The following is a 15,692-nucleotide window of genomic DNA, read 5'->3' on the forward strand; positions in this document are numbered from 1 at the left end:
AGTTAACTCACCCCTCAACCCTGCATACATTTTGTTCTAATATATATATATATATATATATATATATATATATATATATATATATATATATAAACAAATGTCCACCTAAAATTTTTTTTTTCTTCTAAAGATTTACTAAAGTAATTCTGGAAATCATGTTCTGAGTCATGTTCTATCATGTTCCACAAAATTACAATTACAATAAATCAAACTTAATTATTTGTTCCGTGACTAGAGCTTTTAACATTCATTGCTGGGGGGAAATATTTCCTGTTAATGTAATCTGTACAAGAGTTCAAACTAATATCATTTATAGAATATTTAATGCAATCATATCTGACATATACTGTAAAGCTTCATTGTTAAACACTTCACTTAAAATATCTATATGAATTTCTTAGAATTTGATTTGAATTGCAATTCTGCTTCCTTTAATTCAAATTCGAATTGTAATTCTAGATCCTGTTTTTGACATCAATTCAAATTCAAGAATTGAATTGGAATTTAGGAGTCATTCTCAATTCAATTCTGAATTGTGAACAAGCCTGGAGTGTATATATATATATTTTTTTTTTATATCCTTTGTTCCATAGAAAATATGTTTCCCATGTGTACAGCAGAAGAAAGAAATACAGGTTTGGAAAAACTTGACGGTGAGTAAATGATTAAAGAATTTTCAGTCTAAGTATCTCTTTAATAAAGCAAGATGCACTGTGGAAGTACGCGAAATCACGGCTTAATTAAATCGCTCAAGTGTTTGACGTAGGAGAGTCTGACTTGAAGTCACATTCTTTGATCTATAGAAAAATAAGACAGCAAAATGTAGAAGAGTAAATGATTTAATACGTATTAAAATGAAAATAAAACTACTGTTCCTGTAGTTTTAAAAAGTGTATTACTTGTACAATTTAGATAAATATTCAGAAAATGTATGGAATACAATTAACATTACATTGAAAGGATGTTCCTGTAAATAAAGTTTTAAATCGTTAAGTTTTTAAAAAAAATTTTTTTCATTCTTTTAAAAAAATTTTTTTATAGGTTTACTCTACTCAGCATATTTTAATAATAGCCCTGTTTAACCATCAATGCTAATGAAAATAAATAATTGTAATATTGTTAATATTATGTTGCCATTAATAATAATGATGATAATAATAAAGCACACCCAGATCAATCACTTTTGCCATATTTTATTTAATAAGACTGCTCAACCACATTTTAAGGCTGTTATATTAGAAACTAAATCAGGACTTCCAGCTACTATACGAGACAGATAAATAAAGCTGAATGCACTGATGTTCATCCTCTGAATTACCACAAAATTTAGCATGTTTCACAAACAATGTCTTTGTCTCACTTTCTAACAGTGCCACACAACTGCAAGTAACATTTTGCTTGTTTTACAGCAAATACAAAATATTAAATTAACACAATAACTAGATGAAGCATTAATCTAAATGTCTTTATTAACACTGAGTATAACTGGAGATGAAGCTGAGATATAACAGTAGGTGATGTCACTGTAATCACATGCATTTAAATACATCAGCAGGGGGCGCTAGAAAGAGAGAAAGAGATCACTGCTCAAAGCATCTGGCTCATGTGTAGGAGTAGTGTATGTTCTGCTAAGTAACTGTGTTCTTGTAAGTGATGCGTGATAACATTTACACTCACTTCACCAAGATGATGAACATCTTTATGAGTAAGAGAGAGATTGTGTAAGTTTGTGAGTGAGTTTAGTGCCACATGATGTCTTACTTTCGTCCAAGTGTGTTATGTTTTCAAGTTGCCAGGGGGCCCAAGCTAAGCTCCACATGGTGTGTGAGCCAGATGGCCTCACTGGTGGCTTCTCCCTCCTCAGCGGGTCTGATTGGAGCAGCGAGGTTCCGGAAGTCATGTCGGAGTTTGAAAGCAACCGTGACATCACCCTCCTCTATCTGCGGAATCACTTTGATGAAGAAGCCGATCTTGTTTGACTTTCTAAAGGCCACCACACTGAACAAAAGAGCAGACTGTTATTAATCAAGGGTAAACACACAGGAACCAATGATATCAGATGATTTGAAGTAGACGTAATGGCTTAAATGCAAGGTTTCTTGACTTCTACTGCCTACAACTTTAAGCTGAAAACTTTAATGTTCATGTTTAATTCAAGTTCTTCAACATTAACACCATTCAATCATAATATTGATTACCGCAGAGAATCATTTTGGCGTGTACCTGCTGCTTTTAAGGATAGAGCACTTGCACAGGATTCTGTATAGCATAAACAGAAGTTCATTCACTTAGAAAAGTGTTCCCACTTCAAAAAAGATTGGTCAGATAACTTTAGAGCTCAGATTATGAACTAAGTTTTGCTGAATAATTCATGTGAAGCTTATATTGTGTCAAACCTCTTAAATTTAAACATTTCAATCCTGACCCAGTTTCCCTTCCAATGTAAGTGCCTTAAGTTTGCTTAAAAAAATGAGGTCAATTGTTTTCTTTGGTAATCAACGGTATGCTACAAACACTGTTAATAGATCTTTAATAGACATTTGCCAGGGTAAAGCCATATTTATTTTTTGACAGGAATGAAAAAAAGGATGTGAGTGATAGAAGTACAGTATGCTCAATGGATTTTACTGTTGTTTAACATAATGATAAAAAAAAACACACTTTCAGAAGACAAGTTGTGAAAATTACGTGATCTAGGACCTTTACACAGTGTGTGCCACTATAAAGACTGTAAGTCTATCCCTCACGGGCTCATTTTCATCCATGTTAAATTCAATATTGCGTTGAACTGCACATGACCTAAGATATATAGGCTCACATGGAATCTGTGCAACTTTTCTACACTGGGAGGCAATACAGTTGCAATATAATACAATTATATACAGTTAAATGTGTTAAACAGATCTGAAAGTACTATTATACTCTTAACTGTACCTGTAAGTATTATCAAAAGAGCCAACATTTTTCATAAAAAAGGAACAGGGTAAATTGGATGTAATAAACTATGACGTTCAAATTCAAAGCAGATTCCTACTTATCAATCAATAAATAACCTATTCGCAGCATGTCCTTCTGACTCTGTATTACAGCAATCTCATCTTGTTAATTTATGAGCTCAATTGTTTATCTGCTCTCAGTATCATCAGCAACAGTGGTTCTTACTCTGGGTCATCCTGAAAACCTTGAGGTTCTGCCAGTTCATCATACTCAGCGGCAGCATCTTTCCCTGCCAGGATCAGTTCCTTTGAGGGCACCAGCACCTATTAAACAATCATATTTTAAAAATCAAACCGTAGGGGGACACAACACATGGCAATGATGAGGCGCTGCCAGTGAATTCAAGCACTGTGGCACCGTGATGGTGAGGCTGTAACGTCTATCTGGAGACTGAACTGAGTGTTTGTTTTTAGAGTTATGTTTCAGCTCAAGCCAGATAAGGACAATTATCTAATTCAATAACCAACCACCAGCCATCATTATTGGACAAATACACTGCTGATGATTCATTTATACAGTATCACTATAATTCATCTGTACTGTTAGAGAGAAGCTCAGCTGTGGCGTTTTACCTTAGCATTGCTGTTAATATCATCTGCGTCTTCCTCCTCACAGGTGTACAGAGACACATGGGTAATGTTCTCTACTGGGTTGGTCAGGGTCAGCAAAACCTGACTCTCCTGTATTAAAACAAAATACAACAATTACTTACAAAAGTAAAAAGGTCTATAACTTTTTCAAAGCAGTGTAACCAGACAAATGGTGTTCATTTATATATTTAGCATATATTCATTCAAGTGTTCCAGCATGAACCAAGCTTGCCTTCATATGACGCAGGTTTGGAATGGACATGATTCTCACTTCAGGAATGTAGCTCCTATAAAGGAGAACAACAACCGTTAATTGATTCATTTTAGGGTCATTCCTTGTCAACTAATCCAGAGGTCCCCGGCTCAAATTTTCGATCCTTTTTTCCTGGTGAAAGAAATACATGTATAAGGAAGAAAGCCGAAGTATTAAATGTCATGAATGTATATATTTGTTGCAGCTCAAAACTGGGGAAAAACACTTGTGCTTTTTGCCCCAAGTTTGCATGCCTGTAACTCAAGAATTAAAGAGATATCTTAATATTCTTTAAGATTCTGGTCCTTAATAAACCTTTTTTTTAGGTCCTCGATGGTTCAATCCCAGAGATATGGACATTGGTCAATTGTACACATTTTTAGTGATTGAAAACAGCTAAATACAGCTAATGCTTTTTTCTTTTAAAGAGAAATAAATTAACAACAAATGATTCTAGTTTCAACAATCTCCATGTAAAAATATAATAATGATGCTGCCATCTTTTTTTAAGTAATTTTGTTGATTTGACATGGAATGAGCCTTTAGTAAATAAACATTGAAAGAACAACGAACAGAAAAGAACAACAAACTAAAATAATTTAGAGCACAAACACAGGACTTACACTGCCACAAGCTGGATTTTGAACTTTATTGAGGTTGGATTAAACTCTGGTTTGCTCAGATTGTGCTCACATTTCTGAAATTAAATAATGAAAAACAGTGGTTAACAGCACTTTAAACTGTTCAATAGATCTGCAGCTTAGCTCACGGCAATCAAATACAAATATGAAAACGAATCAACTTTTGATATATACAAACTAATGTTCAAAAGGTTTTTATGAAATAAAGGAATACTTTTATTCATCAAAGATGCATTAAATTGATCAAAAGTGACAATAAATATACAATATTACAAAAATGTTTTACTCCAAATCAATTTTAACTTGCTATTTATCAAAAAATCCAAAGAAAAGCTAATGTATATAAAAGAAAACAGGCTGAAAAATTTTAGTGCAGTGATTCAATGGCAGCTTCCTGAACAGCTTTTTTTATAGTGAAAGAGAATCTGGATGTGTTTCCGTACCCTGCAACGCAGAGAGCGCTTCATTATCAGGTGTTTGTGTCTGGGATGCAGCTGTGAAGCTCCTGCAGGTTGAAAATCAGGCTGTAGCAGCCTCTGGCGAAGACTCGTTACTGCATTGAAACACAAGCCATGTTTAAAATATGCATCAAATAAGTCAATAAAGATCTAGTCACAAACAAAAAATTATTTGGTAAGGTCAGGTATCTTGCCTTAGAATGACTAATGTGGTTCAATTATATAAATTAACATTTTTCCACATTTGATAAGTCAAAGTAACCCTGAAGATGCAAACTCCAAAAATGCCCCATGGCACCTGGGAGTATGGTTCTACATGGGTGTACCTTCCATCACTGCACTAAGAAAGGGGTTGGATTAAGAAATTAATTGAGTAGTATTACTGGGTGAAGCAGGGATGAGACCAACCTTCAGGAAGGTTGACAGGGCGGGTGTAATAGTCTTCAGGCAGGGGCTCCACTTCATCCAAAGCCTGTGCTGGCTCTATAGTGATATCCTTCTGGTCCTCTCCTTCTTTTAATCTGAAAACAAAATAGCATCATATAGACAATGTTTACAATCATTTAAAGTGTCCCTATTATGCTATTTTTTAAAGGTTCCAAATTTTGTTTTAGAGGTCTTATACTATATGTTTACATGCATCCAATGTGAAAAAACACTTCACCTAATATACATTGCATATTACCAAATTTCTAAACCCCACCTTTCCACAAGCCTACTTTGCTCTGATTGGTCAGACAGCCTAGTCTATTGTGATTGGTCTACCGCTTACAGTGTGTGTCGGAAACAAGCTGGCCATTACCATTTCTGAATTTCAGCTCCAGAGGTGATGATTTATCCGTATCAATTCCAGCACGAGTTCTCATCCTTTTTTTAAGTGAATACACAGCACTGAAAATAGCATCTTTTGGACATGTTGACAACAAGAACCAAACTCTTCCAGGCCTCAGCTACAACTATAGTGTTTGAGGGCGGGTCAACTTGTGGCAAAATGCGATGCATCAATTATTGCAGTACTTCACATAATACCCCAGCCATAAACTCCACCAAGCAGTGGATTTTTTTGAAACGTGATACTTACGAAAGGCCGTACAGGGCACTGATTGGGGCTCCAGATCTCTGTCTCTGTAGTCTGGTTCCCAGTCCATACTTCTCCTTTTAGACATAAACATAGACCACATCAGTTCATGCTAATCAGACTTTTTGGTGGTAATAGTAAACAAAGGTTAAACACAAATGTTATCCAAAAGCTTGCTTCCCAAGAAACTGGTTGATTTATTCTGAATGAAATAAGATTGACTCTTTAATTTACAGAAATACAATTCTTTTTCTAAAGATTATAATCAAATAGGTCTGCAGCTAAACTTCAAACATCATTAATAATCTCCAAACATAAATACATGCATAACCAGAACTCTTCAACTGTCCCATTAAAGATATCACTAGCCAAATACAAAGGATTCGATTATGCATAGAATTCCAAGTAGCAATAGTGAAGCTCATGTGATCAGCAAAGTCATTTAGTAACAGATTAGACATGCTAAACTGATGGAAGGATTGGGGGGGGGGCCTTCTTAGTGTTTCTGTGAGAATTGTGGGGGGAAAAAAATACCACTCACCACCACGTGAATAGTGTGTTGCTGGAGAGGGGTATAAAACCAAAAATATCACCGTGCACAAGCAAAGAAAAGGAGAGAGACAGAATCAAGTGAAACAAATGCATTCAAGCAAACATTAAAGTGGCAGTTTGAAGCACAAGGAAACAAGGATTGCATTAGTAAACAAGACATGCAGCTCAAAGTACCCAGTCATGTATTACAGGGTTAGAAATCAAATATCTGAAGCAATTTTTTCTTGAAATACCATTCAAAAGCTTAAGGTTGGTAAGATATTTTTGAAAGAAGTCTCTTATGCTGTCCAATCCTGCATTTATTTGCTCAAAAATATAGTAATATTGTGAAATATATAATTTGAAATAACTGTGTTCTAGTTTAATATAATTTTAAAATGTAATTTATTCCTGTTATGGGAAAGCCGAATATGCTGATTTGGTGCTCAAGTAAAAAATGTAATTACCATCAATGTTAAAAGTGGTTTTGCTGCTTTATTTTTTTTTTTTTTTGTGTGTGAAAGCCGTGCAACATTTAGTTTTAGGATTCCTTGAAGAATAGAAAGTTCAAAAGAACAGCATTTATTAGAAATTGAATTGTTGGTCTTTACTTACACTTCTGATCAATTAAAAGTATGCTTTGTGAATAATAGTATCTATAAAAAAAAAATCTTAACCTAAGCTTTTAAATGGTAATTTATATATGCAGCAAATATTAGGAAAATTATTATGTACATTATATACATTTCAGACTCTGCTAGGTTTAGTTGACTTAATCAGCATTGATGCATATTTAAATGAAACTTTTATAATTTAAAATGCATAATTCATTAGTAATTTTTACAATGAAATAATACACACAAAACAAAATAGCAGTACTGTATTACTGTATATTATTGTATGTAATATAGGTTTACTGTATATATATTTTTTCTGTTTTTCCATTAGACTTAGCCAAAGTTTAGCCTCTAGACAAGGCAGACCACACCCGTTTAGTGCTTGCTAACTTGAAAGTAAATGTTAGGTTAGGAGGGTGTTTCTAGACACACTGACACAGTGGTATAAATGTGTACCGAGAACGCCTGAGGCATGAAAGGGCGTCTTCGTGCCAGCTTCTTCCTGTCTCTCTCCAGCTTCTCTCTCTGGGCCAGCTGCTGGTAATACTCAATCAGCTTGTTGATCTATACAGAAATCATAACTGATTTGTAAACTACATTGTAATATTGAAAATGTAATATTAATGTAATAAGAGAAGAGCTGGTTTTGCACATACCCTTTGGGTATGCTGATTTTCAGGTTCCTGCCATCCTCCACTGGCTAAAAAAATAAAAGGAGCAAAGTTGTATTACAATGTGGTGCATACAGACTGAAATGTTCTAACCAGGCACAATTTAAGCAACAAGTTTAAAGTCCTCTCTCTTCTATGCTAATTTCAACTTTTTCAACCAAATTTTTTGGTCCTTTGGTTCTATCTCTGTTATGTTCCAGCCCAGAGTGAAATATAATTCTCCCAAAATCCCAATTACTAAAAAAAATCATATTCTGTGATTAGTTACAATTATGACCCTTTGCAAAGTATTTCACATGGAGTGTGGGCAGTAAAATTACTTGATGCAGGAAATCTGTTGCATCCCTTCTTGTCAGAATATTACCAGATGTTTATGCAGGTCTGTGGTATGTGTAAAATGAACTAACATAAATGCAACATAATAATGATCTTAAAGCACTTCAAAAAGTGAAAAACAACCATCTGATAAACCAATACAGACACTGGAACACATGTACATGTTAGGAAGTGCCAGGACTCACCCACAGATTTGTCAGCCATGCCTACATCTCTTGAGGTCCAGCGACAAAATCCACAGGCCAGGTAGTAGGCCTTCTTCATTGTGGTTTTGGTGGGGTCATCAGGCAGTGGTGCTGGGATGTTGGTGGCCCGTGTGGAGAGGGTGTGCATACAGCATGGACAGTCAAAGCAATTGGCACACCTGAAATCGATGCATCATACAGAATTCAACATCTTTAATGGGAAAGACGATTCATGTGACAATTTAATATTGTTACAGTCAATTTATTAAATAAACTTAATTGTCAAAATCTTGATTAAGGAGAAGAGTGACCAGTTTCATGCATCAAAAATGATAAATATGGCAAGCATGTTACTAGGCAAATTACAGATGATGTTAGATGATTAAAATCATTGCCGTTACTCACTCACAGGCCTGTCAGATATTTAGCACAGATGTGTTTTACCTATTCTTCTTGAGCTTCGCCTCAGCTGACGGCATGTTCTCCAGACAGCTGGGACAGAAATGGGAATCGACCTATAGAACAGGGATTACACCAAAACACAATTTTCAAGACAAGCAATTGCATTTGTTTGTTTTTTTATATTGTAACGTACAGAAAGGCTAAATTGAACTTATCTGGTGCCAGTGGAAAAATTCACACATTACTTTAGCTAAAGTATAATAATAATAATGTAATAGTAATATTAATGATAATAATAAACTATTTCAACTGTCTTTACGGGGTGTGGTAGTGTTTATGCCCTCAAAAATAACACGAATGGGTGCTGTAAACATTGATAGTGGAACCTTATTGATCTTATAATCTGCATATGCACATAATGTAAATAAAGGTAAACTGTAGATTTTTCATTTCATTCAGAATTCTCCTACTAGCTTTTAGCTTGTCAAATATCATAAAAAGTGGGATGTACATAAGTTAACTGACCGGTTCTACAGCCAATTAGATAAGACAACTGAAGTATAATTTATGACGGATGGAAAAACTAGCCAATCACAGGCCCAAAATTGGTTACTCTTGGACCGATAGGCGGTGCAATACTGTCTTCAATAGCCTGTTAGCTCGCTCTTGGCACGGCTAACATCTGTTGTTGTTCACTAAATGTCACACCCCGCGTTACTTACTTCATGTGACACGCATTCCAAGGATCGCAGCTCACTGCAATATCGGCAAAAATATAGCTGAGAGAGCGGAACTCGAATCTTTTTCTCGCTTCGGACGAGATAAACCACTTTCTCTGGCTGCAGCAGCGTCGCCATTTCTGACTGATTTCCCTGCTGCTGCCTACGTGACGATTACGTCATCATACGTGCTCATTTCTTTTCCGCTTTTATGTCAATAGCGCCCCTGCTGTTCATACTGTTGTATACACAATTTCCTGTATTTTTCTCCATTGCCACCACTTAGTCATACTGTTTTGTTATGATGTCTTAGCTGTTTTATGCGTACACGTTTTTTTCCCCACAAGAATTGTCAGCTTAGAAGAAATTGCTGCTGCATGGTCCAGTTTGATAAAGGTCAAGTTTGTGTTAATTAACGGAAAAGATCCATTAATCTACCGAGTGAGTAATTTGTTCTGCAAACAGTATAATAGTTTAAACAAACAGGGAGGCAGTCAGTCAGACACCTGTTTCTTTTGACAGGATATAATGGGTAACACAGCAGCTGCACTGTAATCCTTGGATTCTTCTTGTTTACCATTATAAAGTGCTTTATATCTAGTTTTTATTAAGAATATTTATTCTGTAGCCTACTTAATGCACTTGATTTTGCACTGCCCTTGTGTATCCTTTGTACCATTGCTTCAGTTATAGCTTATGACAAATAATGACATTGTATTTAAATGTATAAAAATAAAGTTTAAAATGCAGACATAAAACAAAAGCTATACTCTGTCAGCTTCCATAATTTAGACACATAACAGCTGAAAGCTGCCACTTCACTATTCTTCACTATATTTGAGCTTAACCTTTGATACTTTCAGAAGCTTAACATAAGATGATCTGAGGGCACCCAATGCTGTATAGAATATAAAGCAAGAGTAAGGTGAAGCTGCAGTGCTTTGTAAGCTAGTAGGCTATAAGAAAATACATTTTAACAGACACAGGGAGCCAAAAGTAAACTCTACAAAACTGGGACTTCATTGTCAGTGGTCTTTATACTGTATCATTTGAATACATGATGGGCCATGCATGTGAAGAGGGAGATACAGTTATCAAGGCTTGAGTCAAGGTGAGTAATAACGTTTTTATTATTATTTTTTTTTTTACAATATGTCATGTACAAACAACATGGCAACAAAAATATAATCACTGTGTACTAAGAATGTCATATGCCTCACTTTGGCACACTGGCAGGGAGAACGATGTCTTTCTTATATGTTGAATGCAGTGTTATTTTAATAGAATTGAGTTTTTTATTAATATTTTGAAAGTTATTTTATACTTTCCGTTTTCATTTTAGTATATATAGTTTTTATTAAATTTTATTTCAGTTTTAGTTTTAGCTGTTTTAGTACATCAAGTTAAACTAAATGAAAATGAGAAATGTTGCCCTGACAACTATATGAAATGAAACAAATTTAACTTTTTATATATTTTATTTTATTCCAACTACTGTTTATTTTCTTTCAAGCAACATGGTTTTATGGCTATGGTTTTAAGTTTCAGGTTAAGTGTGGCATTAAAATGCATACAAAGCTTGATAGAATGGAATTAAAACCTTGCATGTCCATTTAAAAAATACAAACAACTCTTAAAAGAATATTATTTATTTAGGCAATGCAGAGCTGAAGTCAAATTGTTTGTATGCATGTAAAAGAACATCTTGTGCTTTTGTGATATCAGTGTTACCGATGAGCTGTTGAAAGACTGTTGCCAAAAATAACTGTCAACATTTCACCACTATCAAGCAAATAACTTAAGCCTCAACTCTTTAAAACATAATTCTGTTAATCAAATGACAAATTACATAACAATAACATCTTAGGCAGGCTAGAGCTGCGATTAACAATGCTCATGCATGTATTCACTATGTAAATATGTGGGATGAGGCTGGTGATATGATTGGCTTGTCTGCGTCACTCACCTCCAGTGGTTTTCATCTCCAGCACAGCCACGCTTCATTCAGACGACACACAGACACGCTGTAGAGGCCATGGGGAACCAGAAGAATATCTGGATCTCTGCTCTGGTCCTGGTGGCTCTTTTACAGAAAGTCAGTGGACTATCCGATACCCAGGTAAGATAGACAGACACATACTTAATATACAGTTTTTGGTTTTGGTAACACTGGATTGCTCAAAGGGATGAAATAGCAACAGAGAGCATTAGTTTAAGGAACATATTTTCATTTTAAGTAGAAGAGTTTATGATTATTAAAGCAATAAACTATAAGTGAACAACCTCCAAGTATCTACATATTACACTGACTTAAGATTTCAAAGTAAATATAGGGAAATAAATGTATTAAACATTAAAGTTTTTTGTATAATATCTTTATTAAAATGTGTTTTCAACACAATACTGTAAGAATGTTTAGGTTTTAGCCCATAATTCAGTGTGATTTAGTGCGCACTGTTTTCATCAGGAGCAGGTGCACGGGTTGCCACAGTAACTGAGGGGAGAAAATAAATAAATATATAAATGAAAAAGAGAAGAGAAAATAAATGAACAATGTTCAGTTCTTATCAAATACCAACAGCAAAAAACAAGTCATGGTAAATATTTACTTTGTCAGGGCATTGCAACCCCACTACTACAGCTTCAAGGTTATATAATCCTAACACATTTCTATTCTGAACATATAACTATTGGATTAGATAATATTATGATGTTTTTTTAGCCTGTTCAATGATTAAGGGATTGTCTGGGATTTCACAATTTTTAGTGATAATACAAAGGTGACTGCGATGTTTAAATAATGATTTTATCTCATGTTCAATATTGTTCAAAAGTGTGAAGATGTTTACACGTTTTGAAAGTCACTGCTAGCCAAGGCTGCATTTATTTGATGAAAAATAATGGTACTATTGTGAAATATTATTATAATTTAAAATATTTTTTTTCAAATATTATTCCTGCATATTATACATTATAAACATATTTATGTTTTTATAAAATGCATTCCTGTGATGGCAAAGCTGAACTTTTAGCATCATTACTCCAGTCTTCAGTGTCATATGATCCATAGGAATCATTCTAATGCTGATTTGCTGCTCAATAAACATTTCTTATCAATGTTGAAAACAGCTGTGCTGCTTAATATTTTGTGGAAACTCTAATTCTTTCAGGATTCTTTAATGAATAGAAAGTTCAACAGAAAAGCATTTATTTGAAAAAATGTTTTTAACAATATAAATGTTTTTACTGACACTTTTAATCAATTTAATACATCTTTGCTGAATGAAAGTATGAATTCATTTTAGAAAAATAGAGGTATATTTTTCATTAATGATTTTATGAACACAACAATAAAATATTATTTTGTAAAACATATATATTTTTAATTGTGGTGCAGTGTTAATTTATGTATGTCTGTCTCAGGTCTGTAACCCAGGTGTAGGTGACACTATACACAACTATGGTGCAAAAACCATAAATGGGACCCAGTACATCCCATTCTCCCATTATGCTGGGAAGCATGTCCTTATTGTCAATGTGGCCACCTACTGAGGACTCACCTTCCAGTATGTAGGCAAGTATGCAAATTATTTCACCTAACAAAAATATTAGTATATACAAACATAATTTATTGTGTTTGCATATTAATATGCACAAATATTTATTTGAGATATCATGACAGGAAAGCTTGAAGAGCAAATACTAAACCGGTTACTGATAACTGTATATTGACTGTGAGTTTTATGCTAATCAGAATTGAATGCACTACACAAGGAGTTCCGAGATGTTGGATTCACTATCCTCGGTTTCCCTTGCGACCAATTTGGGAAACAAGAGCCTGGAGGCAATAATGAAATTCTTCCTGCATTAAAGTAAGTTCACTGTAAAAAAGTAAAATGTCCACCTATGTCAACATAGAATCTTAAGATCAGTTGCTAACTTACATTTTTAAGTATAATCAAATTGGAATTAACTGAAATTTCAACTGAAATCAACTTAAAAATTTAGTTGAATTTACTTACAGGCCTTGTTTCACAGACAGGTCTTAGATTAAGCCAGGATTAGGCCTTAGTTCAATTAGGACATATAAGTAGCTTTTATAGATGTGCCTATAAAACATTACTGATGTGGATCTTGAGGCAAAACAATGGCACTCACATATTTTAAGGTATGTCAGTGCAAGTTGCTTTCAGTTAAAACAGCTCAAAAATGCATTTTAATAGTCTGGGACTAGACTTAAGCCTTGTCTGTGAAACTAGAGTATAAAAAAGTTAAAGTCATGTTGTCAAAACAGAGACATTTAAATGTGGCTATGAAACTAAGGGTTTCTCAAGATTATTTTAACCTTGAAGTTACTGGTCTTCTATCATGAGTCACAACAATCTGAGCATCAGACAATGCAATTAGCTTGTCCCTCTCATCCATCATCCCCTTTAAATTACTGCACGTATCATATATCTTAAACCTAAAGGCTCTTTTCTGGAGTGATATCTGAAGCCAATTTTCTGGTCTTGGCTCTCTGAATCCCTATCTGTTTTCCTTATAGATAGACTCTTTCTCCTTGTCTTCATAGGTATGTTCGTCCAGGCAATGGATTTGTTCCAAATTTCCCGTTATTTGAGAAGGTGGATGTGAATGGAGACAATGAACAGGCCCTTTTCACATTTTTAAAGGTTGGTCATTGCTTTAATGAAGCATATTTTGAAATCTATCTAAAATTGCTTGCAACAATGCAAGAAAAGCCCGTTAGGACCAAAAGTTCAAAGAACAAAATCTCAGGTACCACAAAATGATTGATTTGTAAACAACAATATATAGTGCACTTAAATTATATTTGAGCTGTCTGCATGCCATTGCATTCATTTAATATCTATATCAATGTTTAGCTATAGAGAAGTTTGCTTGTGTTGTCTTTAAAAATAAATATTATTTTTAAAGATTCTATTTAAAACTTTAAAGGGTTCTGTCAGGCACTTCATATTTAGAACATTTTAGGGGTTCACATCATGGGATAATTTTAGGGATTTAATTCATTTTTATTTTAAATTACACAATCAATTCAACAGCTCATAAACATAGTCACTAGAAAACATCAAATAACCCATTAAACATGAAATTATTATGCAATCATTTGAGACATGTGTCCTTAGACTTTTTTACGGTACCCATAAAGGGACATGGTGATGGAAAAAAATATATGTCAATGCTTTTGCGTTCGCTCAAAAATGTTTTGCGTTCTCCAGAGAAGTTTGCTCACGAAAGCAAATTTTCTTGGGAGAATGCAAAAGTTTTGAGGGAACGCAAAAGGTTTTGCAAGCGAACAGTTTCTAGGGGAAAACAACAAATTTGAGAGAACACAAAAAGCATGACATTTTTTTACTCCCATCTCATTTTTTTTTTTGATCCTTCACCATGTTTGTTCTTTAGTGGCTCCGTACTTTTTGGCATAAATGGTTCTTTAAAATAGAGTGTATAACATTTAATTTAAATGTACAAATACTTTTGGGGACAGAAATACTTACTGTGGCAGAAAGGCGGTCGGATATCACGTAGAATTTTCTCTTTCAGAATGCTTGCCCTCCTGTGGGAGACAGTTTCGGTAACGCCAACAGATTGTTTTGGGATCCTCTAAAGGTCAACGACATAAAGTGGAACTTTGAGAAGTTTCTGGTGGGACCAGACGGCAGACCTGTAATGAGGTGGTTTCCCCGAGTGAACGTATCTGAAGTTAGGGCAGACATCTTGAAATACTTCCGTCAGCTTGTACAAAAGGCTGATTAACTTTGAAAGAGTGGATACAACTCTACATTTGTCTCTCTATCTCTCTTTCCAGGATAAACCGTGTTAAACTAGTTAACAGCGAGACAACATGTAAAAGTTTAAAAATGTAAACCTTTGTGAATTGGATTATTGTTACAAGAACGTGAACAGTATAAAATGGAATTAAAATAATTCTCAGACTGCTCCTTCCAGAAGCGGTCAAGGGATCAGTTTGGAGACTGGCATGTTGATGACGGGAAGGCTTGAAAACAGACTCTGTGGTGCCTGACCTGAGAGTGAGGGCCAGTGGGCAGCTCTTTAGTGCATTCAGGCTGCTCTGCTGTTCCTTTTCAAACATGTCTCCTAAACTATCCTTTGAACTTACTGGCTTCTGTGGCATTGCTCCGCTTATACTCCATAAATAAAGACTGTAATGCAAGAAACAAAAGGTTTT

General features: G+C 34.6%; 2 protein-coding genes across 4 annotated transcripts; one reads left to right on the plus strand and one right to left on the minus strand.

The window, feature by feature from the left end:
- Positions 1–1,177: 1,177 nt before the first annotated feature.
- dctn4 (dynactin 4) lies at positions 1,178–9,658 on the minus strand. Of its 3 annotated transcripts, XM_077247616.1 has the most exons (15): positions 9,482–9,658; positions 8,802–8,872; positions 8,358–8,536; positions 7,822–7,865; positions 7,622–7,729; positions 6,559–6,579; positions 6,021–6,094; positions 5,348–5,460; positions 4,925–5,034; positions 4,464–4,537; positions 3,820–3,874; positions 3,570–3,677; positions 3,163–3,260; positions 1,762–1,998; positions 1,178–1,561 (listed from the first exon to the last, which is right to left on the minus strand). In XM_077247616.1, the coding sequence occupies exons 1-14, from the start codon at positions 9,614–9,616 to the stop codon at positions 1,785–1,787; spliced, it is 1,404 nt and encodes a 467-aa protein (XP_077103731.1). In that variant the 5' UTR covers positions 9,617–9,658; the 3' UTR covers positions 1,178–1,561; positions 1,762–1,784. The 3 variants fall into 3 exon arrangements, with proteins under 3 accessions (XP_077103731.1, XP_077103730.1, XP_077103732.1); XM_077247615.1 differs by having other exon boundaries at positions 1,178–1,998; XM_077247617.1 differs by lacking the exon at positions 6,559–6,579 and having other exon boundaries at positions 9,482–9,657.
- Positions 9,659–11,450: 1,792 nt separating this feature from the next.
- Positions 11,451–15,686, plus strand: gpx3 (glutathione peroxidase 3). Its single transcript, XM_077247625.1, has 5 exons — positions 11,451–11,597; positions 12,902–13,052; positions 13,233–13,350; positions 14,052–14,151; positions 15,047–15,686. The coding sequence occupies exons 1-5, from the start codon at positions 11,514–11,516 to the stop codon at positions 15,257–15,259; spliced, it is 666 nt and encodes a 221-aa protein (XP_077103740.1). The 5' UTR covers positions 11,451–11,513; the 3' UTR covers positions 15,260–15,686.
- The last annotated feature ends 6 nt before the right edge of the window (positions 15,687–15,692 follow it).

This window comes from Siphateles boraxobius, unplaced genomic scaffold, assembly GCF_051911475.1.
Source record: "Siphateles boraxobius isolate OS27281-9 unplaced genomic scaffold, OSU_SipBor_1 3, whole genome shotgun sequence".
Lineage (NCBI taxonomy): Eukaryota > Metazoa > Chordata > Actinopteri > Cypriniformes > Leuciscidae > Siphateles > Siphateles boraxobius.

What these genes read in the sequence shown, in the direction of transcription:
- dctn4 (XM_077247616.1), bottom strand. Translation starts at nt 9,616, where the DNA reads ATGGCGACGCTGCTGCAGCCAGAGAAAGTGGTTTATCTCGTCCGAAGC. An exon ending in AAAATCAGCATACCCAAAGG is followed by an intron (nt 7,730 to 7,821) that starts GTATGTGCAAAA and finishes ATTTCTGTATAG; the next exon opens with ATCAACAAGCTGATTGAGTA. An exon ending in TCATGCCTCAGGCGTTCTCG is followed by an intron (nt 6,580 to 7,621) that starts GTACACATTTAT and finishes ACCCCTCTCCAG; the next exon opens with CAACACACTATTCACGTGGT.